The following is a 17,003-nucleotide window of genomic DNA, read 5'->3' on the forward strand; positions in this document are numbered from 1 at the left end:
AAGTCAGACCCCCATCCTTCCTCACATGACATTCTTCCTTTCATCGCCAAAGGAACCCTGTATGGACACTTCTGTCCAGTGTTGTTGCCTAATGTGTATGTCCCTCAGTGACCACCCTACTTGACAGCCTTGGGGTGCTCTGCTTCCTGTCCTGATGTTGGTCTAGTTCATCTAAAGGCTGATTGTGCCAACCACACCATGGGCACCAGAGCCCTGAGACCTGGTGACAAAGTCAGGAGAGCCTCAGAGCATACTGTCCTCCTCTGACCTCACAGCCCCTTGCTGCCAGTGTGGATCTTACCCCTACAGCATGGGTGTAGTGATGTTGCAGACACTGGCGCCCACGGGCAACAAGGGCTGAGGTTTGGGGGGCGATGGTGGGCGTGAGGGCAGAGCAGGGCCTAGTCAGACAGGCTGTTGTATGCCTGAAGGATTGCAGATGCCTGGCAGCAGGAGGGATGCTGAGGGGCAGCAGCTCTCTGCCCACCCCCTGCCACCAGCCGTTCTGCCTCTACTGGCCTCCCCTGCCTGGGCCAGCTGTGACACCATCACCTTTGACCCAGGCCTAGCCTCATGGCAAGGAGGGCACTTCACTGAAGTGTGAATTGTACGTACAGGCTTTTTATATACCAAAAGTATTTTTTGACTAGACCATTCGATTTTTGACTAGACCATTCGAATCTACCAGATCTATGTTGGAAATGTTTTTTTCCCTTTAAAATACAGGACCTTAGGCTTTATTTTCATGTACGAGTCATGTGTATACTGTATGTATAGATGTGTGTATAGTCCTGGATGCAGTGCTGCAGCCATCACCTGAGCATTGACTGTACATAGTGTGGTGATGACATCCGCTCCACTGTGGAGCAGCCTCGTGATGGGAGTGTAGCCTCTGTGGCCCGATGCTGCTGACACCGTGTAAACATGCACAATAAACCACTGTCTAACCCCGACGACTATGAGTCTTGTGTTCTGGAACCAGATGGCCATGGCACCGGTGCTCAGGTGACCACACAGGAAAGCAAGGGCTCATCTACGTTCAAAATAGGTTTTAATCATAATAGCTTTATGTACAAATGGCTGTACATTTTAATAAAGTGAAATAGTGAAAAGTACAAACACAAAAGCCAGCGCCTTCCCCTTAGTGAAGTATCAAAGGATGTTCACAGCCAAAGTTAGCAACCAAGTAAGTAGACAGTCTGTAGAACAGGCTAAGGTAAGTGCGTAAACTGGCTGTGAGAGACGGAGCAGGTGCCACTACCAGTCAGAGGTCTGAGTCAGTACTACCCAGATGGACCAACCTGGGAACTCATGAAAACATGGCACAGATTATGCAAAAGATAGCTTAGCAGTAGTGTAGTAGTGGAGCTCAGTCTCTCCTACCCCCAGTTAATATCAACAAGATAATCCACAAATTCTAAAATATCAAACTGTTCAAAGCGTTAATAATCTGTGTACATATTGCACTAGGTAAGTGAGCACTTCCGTTTCTCCAGTATGTAAATTGCAATTCCCAGCACAAGCAGGAGGCACCCTGCTATTCCAAGTGACTCAGACCTGGTAGCCAGATGTACTCCAAGCCCTTGCCCACAAGGCATCACTGGTCCCGAGATTCGTAGAGGAGCTTGGTGGCCTGCAGGTGACCAAAGACACACAGTGAGATATGCTTGGGCCTGTGCCTGATGGTACTGAGCCTGCATGAGTTTCAGGGAAGCTACTAGGGAGACAGGTGGGGTGCCTGGAGGGCAAACAGCAGGGATGGATCTTCCTCTGGGAAGGTTGTGCTCTGAGCTGAAGGGCCCAGCCTCCCCGGCCCGGCCACAGTACCTTGTGCATGGCTGCCAGCCACGCCACCGCCTGCCTCCTGCCAGCATTAGCATCCTCCCCGGCTGTCAGCTTCAGCTGGGCCACACCCTCTGTCCCTGGCACTGTGTACTGCAGGCACATGCCCGTGGCCCGTGTGTTGCCTCCTGGAGGAAAGAGAGGAGGTAAGAAGGCCCACGGGGATCCTGAGTGCCCAAAACGCCACGAGCCCCTATGCAGTGGTGGCCAGAGCACCTTCCTAACTTTGGGATGCTCGAGGAAGCAGCCGGGTGGTGAGTGAACACGGCCTCCCTGTGCCTGTCTCTGGTGGGAGACCCCAAGTTCACAGAGGTGGGAAAGGGACCAAGACAGGGACCATGACACCGGGCCTACTGACCTCTAGGGCCTGATACAAATAAATTGAATCGTGTCACTGAGAGCTGCATGACAGACCTTGTTCCCAGGCCAGAAACTGTTGGACCTCCCAACCCTGTACAGGGATTCCTGCCTTCAGAGAATCCCCAGGGAAAGCTGGAACCCTGTGTCCAGGGCTGATGGAAGCACAGAGGCCACCCTGACAGTGCCTGGCCACTGGAGACAGGCCATGTGGATGCTCATGTCACAACTGGCCTGACACCCAGAGGGCAGAGGCTTCAGCAGGCCCTCTACTGAGAACTAGGGCCCATGCGCAGAAGAGCATCAGGCCTGGCACAGAGGCCCACAAACACCGGTGCTGGGATAGGCCCAGTGGGATACAGCCTCCCCTTCTTTGGGCCATGACCAGCTAATCCAGTGACAATGACTTGATCCCAGCACCTGCTCTGAGAATAATCAGGGAACAGATGGCCTTCATAGTCAACCACAGAGTAAAACTCACAGCAAACTTGACCTGCAGCTGTTCTGCTTTGCACCTTCGGGAGGAAAACTCCGCTCTGAGCGATCATCTCCCTCTCAGGAGACGCCCCATCAGATGTGAGGCACTCGAGTGAGCGCCTGGACTGTGCCTACTTGAGAAGGCCTGGCCTGACCAACACCACACTTCACAAGCTATGCTGTTTGGAAACACAGCCCCCATGAGAAGTCTTGCCTGTCAGCCTGAGGTCCCCAACTGGGCTCCCTTGGGTCTCCTACCTTTGTTCTGGACAGGCCTGCCACTGCTCTGCCCATACCTGCTCTTGTGAATGAAGTGTCACTGGGTCACAGCTATGGCTATCGGTTGCCCTGCTGTCTGCTGCTGCTTCTGCCTTTGTGACAGCATGTGTGGCTGGCAAAAGTTTACCCTCTGGCCAGTGACAGAACAAGCATGCAGCCCTGCTCTAGGGGACCAGGCTGGTGGGCAACCCCTCAGTGCCTCGCCTGTTCCCAAAACCACCATAAAGGGGTACACAGTGCCAGAAGCCCCCAGGGCTGCCCAGGAGCAAGCCAAGGACAGGCTGTGAGCACGGGCAAGATGACACCAGAAGCCATAACTGTACCCTGGAGGGGCTGCAGCAAGTTGCCTCCCTGAGCCTCGGGCTCCCCAGGAGGAAGCAGGCTGAGGGGCCCCTGGGCTGGCTTCTCCAGACCCTGGGGCTTCACCTCACAGCCTGCCAAAGGCAACCAGCTTGATGCCATCCTGCACCAAGCACAAGCCTGTGCTCGAGACAGGGCAAAACACTGGCCTAGCCTCAAGGCAAGGAGGGCACTTCATGGGAGTGGGAACTGTACGTACAGGCTTTTTATACACCAGAAGCATTCTTTGACTAGGCCTCTCACTGCCCCATGCAGCAGGCTGGGCGGGAATGCCAAGAATCAGAGTCCCGGGAGCCCACAGTGTGTGGGGTGAGTGTGGCCAAGAGGGCAGGGCGGTGCTGGGAGACTCCTGATACCTGGCAGGCCACTGTGCCGCTGCCTCAGCCTGCTCAAGGGCTGGTAGATACAGCTGTCAACTGCAGGGTAATGCCTTCCTCCCCACATAGCAGAACTGAGTGTGAGATATTTTCATGCTCTCCAGAACCATGTACTGGACCCAAGGTCACTCTTACATCAACCAAAAGAAGTGAACGTGAGCTTCGCAAATAATCTTGGCACAGACCTCCCCCCTTGGACAGGAGCAGAGCAGCAAGGGAGGCGCAGGGCCCCCCCGCACGCGGGAGGAAGCTGACCTTCAGAAGCAGGCTGGCTCCCCAGGAGACTGATGTGAGTGGGAATGTCTTTTTCTACGTCAAGAAGGTAGGCAGGCAGTGAAGAAAGAGAAGGAACAACCAAGAGCTGGTCAGAAGACGGAAAGCAATTCAGAGCATGTCATGTGCATCTCGGCAAGGTTTGCAGGTGAAGGCCCACTCCCCCAGGGGGCGGCAGCCACCAAGAGTGCAAGGCAAGCAGGCCAGGACCAGGCTGGGCTCACACTCCTGAGGAAATGCACACAGGACTTAGTCTGCACAGACGCCTGCAGGAGGAGGGGTGTACTGGTCCCGACTGTCCGCCACTACAGGGCTCTTAGAAACCCACTTATCGCATCTGGAGCTTTACCCTTGGCTGGATCCAGCAGTAATGATGTGATGCGAGAGACCCCTGAAGCCATGGGAGACCATCATGTGCGCTTGGGCAAACCTTCCCGTGGCCTCACAGTTCAAGCCCCCACTCGTCTGGCGAGCTCTGGATCCCTGACTAATGCAAGCCCAGACAAGGAAGGCAGACTTTCCTGAGAGCCAGCAGGTGCTGCTCCCTGGGGCAGATGCCTGTGGCGAAAGCCACTCCTCCTACCACCCACTCACGGTCCAAACCTCCTGCTTAGGAGACGACATGCCAGCATTTACCTCCAGGAGGGAAGCCTTCCGTGAGGATCTGCACAGTTGAGATGTGTGCGATTTCGATCTCATGGTGGCTGTCTCCATCCAAAAACAAGTATCTACAACAAACCAAAATATCCAAATCATGTGACTGTCAGGCTCAGTGTGACTGAGGTCCACAGTCTGTGACATCACGGCCCAGTGCCTGGTAGGATTTGGCTCTTACCTCTGGTTGTTGGAAAGACGACAAGTCATAGTCTCAGATGTCTCTGAGTTTCCAAAAGTTACGAGGAAGGTGGCACCTTGGGATACAAAAGCAAAGTGAGAGCAGGACCTGCTTGTTGTCCACTAACCCCCAGCCTTGCACCAGTCAAAGCTGCGCACAGGGAGAGGAAAAGTGAGGACTGGTGAGAAAGAGACAGCAGCTCTGCTCCCACGCCCTCCAGCAGTGTGAAAGGCAGCAGTGGGTTAGGGGCTTAAGAGGTAAACAGAAAGCGCTGCTTTAAGGTAGATTCTGATTCCTTCCAAAACTCCTAGGAATTTTTTTATGTCCTTCAAAGAAAGGGTGCTAGGAATTCGTTACAAAAGTCCAGATCAGAGAATAATACCCCCACACACATGTCCTGAGAGCCAACTAGGACAAGAGCAACATTGTAGAGAGAAGGCACAGCAAAACCCTAAGGTCATCATCCCACCAGGATGGGGCTGGAGCAGAAAGACTGGGCTACCTAAGGCAGGCCTGCAGGACAGTGGGCAGGAGTGCCGGGCATAGCAGAGCTGGGAAAGGTGTTGGTTTCTCAGGCTCCCGGCTGGAAGCAGGCCCTCGCCCTCTGGAGAACCCCCTTCCCCACATTGTGCCCCCTGCAGCTGGCTCAGAACCCCAGTCTGCAGTATGCCACTGGGCGAAGGGTTCTGGACCTCTTCTCGGGGCCACAGTCACAAAGGCGCGACCACTAGCAACAGCATTCCACTTAGAGGTGTTGCTGAGTGGTCCAGGGCTGCCCTCCCACCTGGTGGATGAGCCCAGCGGAGTCAGGACCATTTTAGATGACATTTTCATCTCTGAAGAGGACGATCCAGAAGACAAGAGAGAAGGTGAGAGCATGTCGGAGAAAAGGACACACAGACACACGGGCATGTGTCTCCCTGCAGGAGGCACATGGGATGCCACCAGGCTGCTTACCACTCAGGAGCACCTTGAGCTGCTTGTCATAGAACTCCACCTCCTTGTGGGACACCAGGGCACACTCTGCGCACTGACGCACAGGGTCCACAAAGCACATGCGTCGCAGTGGCACCTTCTGGCTGCAGCACCGGTCACAGAAGCACCTCCCACAGCGGCGACAGTGATGCTGGGTGGGTGGCCAAAGGCGGCAGTGAGGTGGGGCCAGGGACGAGGGTCCCCAGGACCCACCCTGCTGGCCTGGGATGCCTCGACCACCCCCTGAATGCGCCAAAGACAACATGCTGGGCCCCCTGCATGCACATCTGCTGACATTGGCCTGAGATGTGGGCCACCCGGGAGCCCAGAGAGGGCCCATGCAGCAGGCTCTGCTACACTAGGGCGGAGGCCTGATAAAATAAGAGATCAGACGGCTCACCTCTTTCAACCACCCAGATCTGTGAGCAAGATACCCTGCCTTGGTGCTGCTACACACCACGGCGTTTTAGGAACAAGGGCCCCCCCCCCCCCCGCCGCGCGTCTGGGCCGCACTCAGCAGGGGATGGTGCTACACAGGCATCATGTAAGCACACAGGTGTCATGCAAGCATACAGGCACTTGGCAAGTCACTCGGAATCACCTTCTCCTGATCCTCAGTCCCCCAAAGCAGAGGGCATGGCTGACATTCAAAATGCCTCCTGCAGTACCCATGCTGCCAAGGAGCTGGCCTTCCCCAAAGAGCACCTGCTGCCCTGCTGGGGCCCACCCAGGCCACTCGCTGGCCTCACTCACCTTTCTGGTGATAAAGTCAAACTTGGCATCACACTGCATACATCTTGGACACTAAGGAAGATGACAAAGTGTTAAAATCCAGCCCAGTCACTAAGCTCCATAGCAGAGGCAAGGCTGAGAGACCTCAGGAGGGCCCCTGTGAAAGCTGGCCTTCCTTTTGCGTGGCTCCTGCCTCCCCATGCCCAAGGCTGGGCTGCAAGCAGGCTTCTGACAAGGACTAGGGCGTGGGGCTGTCCAAGGCCTACAGGAGGTGCGCCCAGGGCATTGATAGGATCTGGTCCTGTGGACCACCTGGGGCAGGGTGGACCCACACAGCCCTGAGGGCTCACATTCAACAACCTTGCGGCTGAGGCATGTCCCTGTGGTTTCAATCTCCCGACAGCAGCTCACTCCAGCAACTCCCTTTAGGACCTAGGCCTGGTTCCTGGAACCAAAGGTCAGTGCCATGAGGTGGCCATAAAATTCCACAGCAGGAACTAACCAGGCCAGGAGAGGACATACCGTCACCCCACTTTACAGATGGAGGAGGCACAGTAAGTCTGTATATCAAGGGCATGCCAGGGGACAAAAGCCCACACATCAAGGATGCAACGCTCATTCTGGCTGTTCATGGTTTCAGGCACGTGCCCCGGCTGCAGCCTGGAAGGAGTATTTGGAGAAGGTAGCAGGATATGGAGTGATGGGTCTCGTAGGTGGACACAGACCTGGAAATGCTGGAAGATGCTGCCCAGGTCGGAGCTTGACAAGAAAAGGCCTGAGAGCCACAACCCAGGGCACAAGGCCGGGCTTTCTCAGCAAAGAGAAGTCTATGCACACAGAGTGCGAATGCAGAGAGAAGCAAGGGTGGCTGCTGGGCGGCTGGCTCAGGGCGGACGAGGAGTGCCAGCCCAAAGAGACCTGGCATGGAAGCCATTTATCAAGAGCCACATTGTGTCAACCTCAGCTGGTCCCTGGGTGGCTACGTCAAAGTCGAACATCAACCAATCAGAATTGCCAGGCTTTGATCCCTCATGTGCACAGCGGGAATCCTAACCCTCACAAAAAGGAGGTCACTGTGAGGACCCCCTCAAGCCCTGGCTCATGCAGACAGCTCCCTCATGGCTTTCCTGCCACTGTCTACCTTGCAGGTACTCAACAAACCTGTTTTTCTACTTTAATCTGACCTGGGCAAATTCTCTCACAGCCCAGGACACTGGGGATTTGGGCCTACCTCCTCCAGAGTCACAAGACAGGCCTGGAGCCCTGAGACGTAGTGGCCTGCCCTGAGCCGACTACTCTGTGAGTGAGGTGAGATGACCACGCTGGGAATGGGCCTGTTTGTGCTGGGTTTGAAACACACTGGAATGTCTTTGGCTGCCTCAGCAGAACCTCAGAACTGCCCGTACAATTGTCTAGGGCTGTCCATAGGTGTCACTTCATACCACCACCAGCATAGAGAGCAAACTACTCTCAAAGTGGCCCAATGCCACTGGAATCTGGGGGACAAGATGTCCCCAAACACCCTAGGACCTTGGGACCCTGTGACCAGCTACTGGGTGCTGTTAGGTTCGCCAGGACCTGCTGCTGCCCAGGAAAGAGGAGGACATGCATTGGTGGCCCTGCCTGGCTGGGAGCTTGTGCTCAATCCACACTAGCAGGGCTTGATCGAAGTGAGTCCAAGACAGTCACCTTCGTTACTGTTTAAAATAAACCCATGTCCCTGGGCCTGTCATGCATGTAACACTGGGGAGGACTCCAGGTAGCCTGTGAACCGAAGGCTGGCCAAGCCTTTAGACAGCTGAGGTGGCTCACGCCTCAAGACAGGGAGCAGGGCAGAGAACTTGCCTCAACATGGGATGCCTGACGGCAGAGAACCCACTCCAAAAGAGCCCTAGTCTGCACTCCTACTCCGGAAAGAGCCCTCCAATCCGTGCTCCCACTCTAGGAGCCTTCTAGCCCATACTGCAGACAATCCGACCTTCGGGCAAGGGGGAGCCGAAATCAAGGTAGCTCGAGCTGAAATGCTCACTGACTTCCATGTTCCACTCGGCCAGCCAGAAACACTCTCACTGTGCGTTTCCCAAATGGTGCACAGTCACACACACGTGGTGGCCTGTGGCCATCTGCCTAGGACCCCTGAGGGAGTGAGGGCCCATCCAGGCCCTGCCAACCCTCAGCTCTCTGCCCTTGCCAGGAGACTGTCCTCGACACACCCTGCTTGGGCAGCCTTGGCCATGGAATGACTCCTTGGAAGAACCAGCCCAGCCTCCTGCTCCCCTTGGGATGGTCCCAGCCCAGCAGCTCGTCTCCCAGGTGAGAGCACTGCCTGGTGAACTTCCCACTCAGGTACACCTGCTGCTGCAGAGCCTGCTTCCAGGGGCCAAACTGCAGGGCTGCGGAAACCCCACTCCCTGCACAAACATCCCACTCTGTGACAGCAGGTTGAGGGCCCCAGAAACTCGCAGCACCAAGGCACAGAACCCCAGGCCTCGACTCGAAAGGCTCCATCCCAGCCGGGCTTCCTGCTCACTGAGATGGCAGGAGGGCCTGAGGCGAGCTTGGAGCACAGGCGGCAATGATGCCACCACTGAAAGACCCTCCATGAAGCCATCACTGGCCTCCTCTAGCAGTGGGTATCAGGAGGTGCCTGGCACTAGACCCCAGCTGAAGGCATTAAGACTGCAGCCCTGAAAGAGTTCTGTCACTGTATGTCCTTTGAAGGACTGAAGAACACTTCTGCCATGAAAATAGTAACCCCGACTTGATGAACGGTGACACCTTTGTCTTAAGCCACGTGCATCAGTGCTGCCACCTGCTCCCCTAACAGGACCTCTAGCAGCTCACTGGGTAGGGGCCTAGATACCAGCTGCCCCTACTTCATTTCCTCCTCTGGAGGCCCGAGGACAGGTCCTCCTCCTTCAGGACCCTTGAAGGACTGAACAGAACAAGGGTGTTGGCGGGACTGCAAGTGGTATCCCAGGGTTGACATCTGGCATGATGGGCCCCTCCCACCACGGTCACCACTGTCAAAGACCCCTGTTTCAGGGTGTCGGCCCTAGTGGCAGGTGGTGACCTGGAACAAATGTGAGTAAATGATCCAGTGAGTGACTGAATGGTGTGATCACAGGGGCTTTGTTGGCCTTTTTGCTCTTGACGACTAAGGAATTGGCTGAACCTTCTAGCATTTGCCAGAAATTGTCCATGTTCAAAACATGGTAACGCTCAAGGGGACTAAGAGGATTCCCCTCCACCATGGGTTCCCTTCTCCTTCCAGTGGGGAAGAAGGAAGAGGCCGCTGGCCAAGACAGTTACTGTAAGAGCATGATGGAGGATACACGGTTTCCAGGAGGCGGCGGGACTGGAAATGCCACAGCATCACCAAGTCAGAGAGCTCAAGCTTCTCATCTCACAAGAGAGTCATTTTCAGATCCCATCACCAAGGCTGTGACAGTGCTGACAAGGCACTGACAAGGCTCAGTGCACTCAGCATCTCTTGGTGAGAGCTGTTCCTGGACACAAATATATAATAACTGCCCACTGCCCTGAGACAGAACACAAACACCACAGGTGCCAGTGTCCACAACTGGCAAACCTGGGCGTGCTCAGCAGTCCAGGCTTGTCATCCTGTCCTGGCCAACCATGCCAGGCAAGGAACATGGGAACTGTGGCCAGGAACTTTCTAGGACACAGGCCATTGGGTCTGAGTGGGGGCAGGACCAGGAAGAGCAGCACCTGGTCACTAGGGTCACTCTGGTCAGCTGGCGCACTCAGGTCCTGGAGCCCACAGGGGCACCCTGCCTCCCAGGGGCTCTCTGCCAGCTGCCTGCCCACACATGCAGACCCCCAGAGCAGACCCCAGAGGAGGAGCTGCTCAGGACATGGAGCCACAGTCACCTACTGCCCTTTTGTTGCCACAAGCCTTGCCTGTGGACACATGCCTGGCTCCACACTGGCAATCACTCCCCAGAAGTCACAAAATGGGCAGCTTTGAGGAAACTCACATCAGTGCCAAGTGCCCATTCTTTGTAGCTGGCAAAACAGGGTCTGGTGGTCTCTCAGGACTCTGCAGGTGCTTCTAGGAGGAGACCTGGGGTCCGTAGCCACAAGCGTGCCATCACTGTGGAGGGTTGGAGGTCTGGCATGTGGGGCACACCAGGGGCCTTCAGACGTCACTGTCCAGCAAGGGCGGGCACATAGTGAGCTGCCCGTGACACCCTCAGCCCCGAGTTCCATGTGGTCGCCACCCCCATGCTGGCATGGTCCTTAAGCTCCTGAGATCCCATGACTAACATTTTCTTGCTTCCTCTTGGCACTTAAGCTGATTTCTGGACTTGGAAACCAGTCTGGCCCATCCCGGCCTTCTAGAAGCATCCACAGGTTCAGCTAACAGCCCTGCTGGGGCTCTGAAGAACCCTGGGCTCTGGGGGTGGACTGGCTGTTGCTGTTTGTGAAGCTTCTGCCTCGCTCAGCCCCAGCCCTGCGTGTATCTGTCAGCTCTGGGCATGCCGCGTGCTCCACAGTGACACAGTCCCTTCCTTGACCCACAGAATCCACCAAAGAAAGCCTCATGGTGGCTCTAACTAGCGAGGTTAAGCAAATAGGAGAGCCCTTGATCACCAAGTCCTAGCGAGGAGGCCTGTTCTGTGGCCACTCGATACCCCACCATGGCACTTGCGGGAGGGGCACCTTGCCCAGTGCTCTCAGCAGACAGCTGAGGCAGGCCGGCTCTCATGCTCGCTGACAGCGTGTCTGGGCAAGCTGAAAGGCCAATTTCTTTCTTTCTTTCTTTCTTTTTTTTTTTTTTGAGTTGGCGTCTCACTCTGTCGCCCAGACTGGAGTGCAGTGGCCGCTCCCGGCCACCGCAGCCTCGACCTGCTGGGCTCCAGCGATCCTTCCGCCTCAGCCTTCTAAGTAGCTGGAACTACAGGCGCGCGCTACCATGCCCGGCTAATTTTTTGATTTATTGTAGAGATGAAGTCTCACCAAGTTGCCTAGGCGGGTCTCGAACCCGCAGGCTCGGGCAATCCACTCACCTCAGCCTCCCAAAGCATGGGATTACAGGCTGAGCCACTGAGTCCGGCTGAAAGGCCAATTTCTAAACATGAGGCCATGCCTAGGATCTCAGTTTGCTCCCTTAGGCATATAAGTGGTCCAGAAGTATTTTTATTACTCTAAATAAGCAATGAGCTTCTTCAGAAAATCTCAGGTATTTAAACAAAGCAATTTCCTGCTGATCATATTAGGGAAAATAAAATTTTTAAATGATCAACAGAACAATTTAATATGAAAAGTGAATAAGGAAATAAAGCGACAGGTGAAGCTGCGAGTGACCTGACTGCCAGATCATGGCTCCTCACAGGCATCAAGCCTCCAAAGGAGCACAGATGCCAGGCTCTCTTCACACAGACGCAGCAGTTTTGAGGGTACCTAAAACCGCTATTTTAGGAGACAGAGAGAACACAGCCAAAGCCCAAGCCAAGCATGATTCATCCATTTCCACCCATGAAGCAAGGGTGTGTGAAATGCCAACCTCAGTGTACGTCACTCTCAGACCCACACATGTCACCACTGGGGTGGGCTGAGCTGAATTTCAAACCAGCAGTCCCCGGGGGGCCAAGACCTGTAAGGACAGACCCAAGTGAGCAGACCTCAGGAAGTTCAGTGAGGCCACCAGACACAGGCACAGCTGTGGCAAATACACAGCGGCACAGAGAGTGAGGCAGAGTCGATGTGGACAGTGGTCCTAAGGACACTCATCTGCTATCTGAGCCCTGGCTGGGGCTGGACAGACAGCGCCCACCAGGATTGACAGCAGCACCCCCACGTTTCCTGGGAGTCTTGCTCCCCATGAGCAGCATCACAAAAAACTGCCTCCACCCAGCCCCTCTGGACCCCACACACCTACAGGACCCTCCACCATCACCTCCAGCTGAGTGCAAGCCTCCAGGGTGAGCTGAGTGGTCACCAGATGCCAGAGGGAGCCAGGAGGCAGGGCAGGTACATGTAGACAGCTCCCAGCAAAATTCCAGAACACAACATATCACATGGTTGGGAGACTCAGAGCCCCACCCACTCGTCCACTCCTGTTGGCTCAGGAAACCGACAGCTGATGGGCACCCACCCCAGCACATGGAGCATCCGAGGAGATCGAGGTAGATGTAAATGCAGCTTCCCAGTGGATAAGTGAGATGGCTACACAATAAAAGGAGAAGCCAGAAAGGGCCAGGGGTAAACCTGGGCCTGGATCACAGCTAAATGCACCCAGATGGTCCTCAGAGGTCAGGAAATACACCCTTTGTGGAGAGACACCCGGGCACAGCTGCTGAGAGACCCACGGGGCCAGACTCACTGCCCCATGCCAGGGCAGCCCTAGAGCTCACAGGGCAACTCCTGAGAACCAGCCCTGGCCTGTCCCCAAAGGCTACCTGGAGACATAGGAAGCCAAACGTGTCCCCACCAAGTTTAATAAAATCTGACACAGAGTTCAGAGAGTTTATGTCCAAAATATTTACTATAAAAAAAAAAGTCTTAGGACACATGCCAGGCCTCCCTCTGAGGCTGGGGTGACAAAAGACAGTCAGGCTGTCCCACACTGTCCTCCCTCAGCACTACTGTGAGCAGGCTGGCAGCAGGTCCTCACAGTCAGTGCTCTCAAGTTCCTCAAAACTCCTGCCAGCATAACACCATCTTTAAGAATATACGTAACAGCCAGGTGTGGTGGCTCACGCCTATAATCCCAGCACTCTGGGAGGCTGAGGTGAGAGGACTGCCTGAGTCCAGGGCTTCAAGACCTGCCTGGGCAACTTGGCGAGATCTCATCTCTACAATAAATAAAAAAGCTAGCCAGGTATGGTGGTGTATGCCTGTGGTTCCAGCTACTTGGAAGGGTGAGGTGGAAAGATCATCTGAGCCCGGCAGGTGGAGGCTGCAGTGGCCATGAGCGTGACACTGCACTCCAGCCTGAGCGACACAGTGAGAATCCTACTAAAAAAAAAATAATAATACATGTATCAAGGTACCTTTACTGAAAGCAATCATTTTTAAAGGGTGAGAGCATAACTCCTATAAATAGAAAATGAACCCGTGTCAAAGAGTTAATTCATTATCAAGGAAGGACCCAACAGATGCCAAGAACCCAGCTCAAAGGAGGATCCAAACAGCAGAAATATACACAGGCCACAAGGAATGAAGAAATGAATTGGATGAAAGATGAGAACTGGCTTCTCTCCCAAGGACTCCACGGCATGTGAGGAGGAGGGTGGGGAGAAGGGCAGAGGGAGGGAGGGAGGCTGATTGTGCCTCCGAAGGACAGAATTCACCCATCTCATGCTCTAAAGAGACCTGTATTACTATCAGCTATCCACTATCAGCTATCCACTATACAGGGCTGTCAAACAGCAAAGATGTGACAGGTGCAGATACCAGACTGTCACACCTGGGAGGGGTGCGCAGAGCTGCCCAGCATTCCACAGGGTGCCAGGGAGCCTCACTGCAAAAGTACAATTCTTCCTAACACTAGAAGACGCTTTAGCCAGCCTGAGGAGCTCTCCCATTCCCCGTGGTATCTCATGAAGGTTCGCTGGGGAGCCTCTGGCTGCCTGCGGTACCTCACAGGGCGAACGTGACCCAGGCCCTGTGATCCTGAAAAGTGATGAAATCCCCCGAGGTGTCCCGAAAGTGTGCCCTGCCAAGAAGCCCCCTCCCCACATGACCCAGATAAGATCGCCCACAACCCCCCCATTCAACAAGGCTCACCAGATTCCCATTCCATGCTCCATAAAGCAGCAGCTGAACTATGTCCCCGATGGAACACAACGCCCTTATCCGGCCTTGAGCACACTATGGTGTGGCCTGCACTGTCCCTCGGTCCCCAAACTGACCCACCTTAGCCTCCAGGCTGGCCTTTCAGATCTACTATCAGATCCTGTTCCCTCCTCCCCACAGAACAAAAGCCCTTTCCTATAGGGCCTGAGACACTCAGAACCCCTGGAGAGCCCTCTCCCTCCCGCAGCAATTTTTTTTTTTTTTGTCAGAGACTCATTCTATCACCCAGGCTGGAGTGCAGTGGCACACACACGGCCACCACAGCCTCAACCTGCTGGGCTTGGGCAATCCTTCTGCCTCAGCCTTCCAAGTAGCTGGAACTACAGAGACGTGCCACCACACCCAGCTAATTTTTTGATTTATTGTAGAGATGAGGTCTCACCAAGTTGCCTGGGCTGGTCTCGAACCTGTGGACGCAGTCAACCCTCTCACCTCTGTCTCCCAAAGTGCTGGGATTATAGGTGTGAGCCACCATGCCTGGCCCAGGTTTGGTTTTATTCGACACACATGAGCTGTCTCCTGACTGCATCAGAGCATCCAAGCATCATATGAGAAGACAGAGCTGCCACAGTCGCTGCTTATACCCAGTGCCACCTACAGGTGGGGGGATAAGAGACTGCATGGGTTTTAAGGACAGAACTCAAGACCACAGGCTGCTTGTGATGAGCCCTCGTGGCTGCATGCCCAGACAGCCCATCCCATACCCACCTTGCCATTGGATACTTCCACGCAAGAGTGAGACAAGCCCAAGATCACCCGCGGTGGCCGAAGCTTGCCTCACACTCCTACATCCAAACTGGTGCAGCACGAAGCTTCACACGCCTGCCTCTGCCTTCCCTGCAGGCGTGAGGTGGCATAGGCTCCCTCCTTTCCGTGTCTACACTAGAGTGTCTCAGTCAGCCCGGAGGTTGTGAGCCCCTTGAGAACAGCCACCTCCTGGGAAGAAGGCGCATGTGCGCACACACCCTAATTCAGGGACAACATTAAGGGATAATCCTGACAGGCCCAAATTGATGACCTGGCACAGAGCAGGCCCTGGCCAGTATCCCACAGAGGCGTGAGGGCACCCTGGGGCAGACCCGGCTGCACTGAGCCCCACTGAAAGGAGGGACACACTTACAGACAATGACACTCTGCCCTTGGCCATGAAGAAGGGGCAGGAGAAGGCTGAGGACAATGTTACCGCCTGCCATGTTCCACCTCATTCTCTTCCACCCATTCCAGCCCACTGCAGATGACCCTGTTTCTTGAGACTGGCTCTCTGCAGCTCTGGCATGCAATGACCTTGGTGCCCACAAGCACCAAAGGCCCAGTGACTATTAAGTGAGTGTCCCCCTCAGGCTGTCACTTTATTCCAAGTCTCCCTGCCTAAAATGCTCCATCCAAGTTCCTCCAGAACTATCTGCCAACTTCTGGACTCCAGGACCATGCCCCAACAAAGTGCCAAACACAAAACCCAGAGAGGAAGGTCCTGCCCTGACTTGGCCACCTTCTCCCCCCCTCCAGGATCCCGAACTCCAGGCTCTTTCTCAGCAGCTCCCATCACAGTGGATCATAATTCCACACGCTAGGGGGTCCTGAGGGTGCCCTGCCATTACCACAGTGTGGGAGGGAGGCTCTCTAACTCCGTTAGAAGTTCCATTTGGTAGCTTATGTAGGGTGAACAGGAGAAATGGGGAACTCAGCTGACACCAAAAGGCTCCGGGAGAGGGATGTGAGGGACAAGAGTTAACCAAGAACCATTCAGAACCTTAAAACAGGGCTTGTGCACAACAGGGAAAATGGCATGGTCCGGACCCCCGTTCTTGCCCCTCGAGCGGTCATGCCGGTATGGGGCACTTCTGTGCTATGAAGGTTTCAGGGGGTACCCCATAAATTCATGCACTTCTCACTTGTCAACTGGGAAACACATGTAAACATATTTCATGGGGGATGATTAGGAACAAAATGTCTACAAAGGCTTCTGGGGAGACAGTAATGGGAAGGTGAGAAGCTGGCCTGGACTCTGGAGCACAGAGGACTGTCCGGTTACAGCTGCAGGCGTGCCAATCCCGCCTGCCCGGAGGCTCCACGCTCCCTCCCCAGCTCGCCTCCACTTGCGCTATTTGGACTCTCTCTGAACTGGTTATGACATCTGTTCAGTTCCCTAACCCAGTGGATTAAACGAAAGCGTAACACGTGTTCGTTTAACTCTATACGAGAGCCCCAGTCCCTTCTCTGAGTCATCTTCTCCCCCAGTCTTTAATGTGGTAAAACACACACAACAAAAACGTGCGGGGGTAACCACTTTTAAGCCCACAGCTCAAGGATACGAAACATACCGACGACGTTCCGTTCGTTCAACGAGAACACGCGCCCAGAGTCTAAAGCCAGAAAGCCAGGGCGGTGGCCTGTCCTGGGCGGTGGCCTGTCCTGGACGGTGGCCCGCTCAGTGACCCAGCCCACACCCCAGCGTTGCCAGGAGCGGCCCGGGCAACTCCCACTCCGCGGGCCTCGGGGAAGAGCGCTGAGCTGCGGGGCCTCTTTCAAACTCCCACGTCGGCGGCCGACCTGACGGGGCCGGGAGGGTGGTGTAGGCGCGGGGAAGGCAGGGTGGCTGGGGTGTGGGTGCGCGGCCCTCCTCCCGGTCTCGGACCACCCCTGCGTGGCAGGCGGCTTCCCAGCGGCCACCC

The 17,003-nt window shown here is 55.1% G+C and overlaps 1 protein-coding gene across 1 annotated transcript; it reads right to left on the minus strand.

Annotated features, from left to right (window-relative positions):
- Positions 1-1,032: 1,032 nt before the first annotated feature.
- On the minus strand, positions 1,033-6,575 carry ZFYVE21 (zinc finger FYVE-type containing 21). Its single transcript, XM_021708528.1, has 7 exons — positions 6,529-6,575; positions 5,758-5,926; positions 4,801-4,876; positions 4,602-4,693; positions 3,948-4,001; positions 1,828-1,970; positions 1,033-1,633 (listed from the first exon to the last, which is right to left on the minus strand). The coding sequence occupies exons 1-7, from the start codon at positions 6,565-6,567 to the stop codon at positions 1,598-1,600; spliced, it is 609 nt and encodes a 202-aa protein (XP_021564203.1). The 5' UTR covers positions 6,568-6,575; the 3' UTR covers positions 1,033-1,597.
- Between the last annotated feature and the right edge of the window lie 10,428 nt (positions 6,576-17,003).

The sequence above is a fragment of the Carlito syrichta genome, unplaced genomic scaffold, assembly GCF_000164805.1.
Source record: "Carlito syrichta isolate Samal-C Ts95f unplaced genomic scaffold, Tarsius_syrichta-2.0.1 Scaffold142862, whole genome shotgun sequence".
Classification (NCBI taxonomy): Eukaryota; Metazoa; Chordata; class Mammalia; order Primates; family Tarsiidae; genus Carlito; species Carlito syrichta.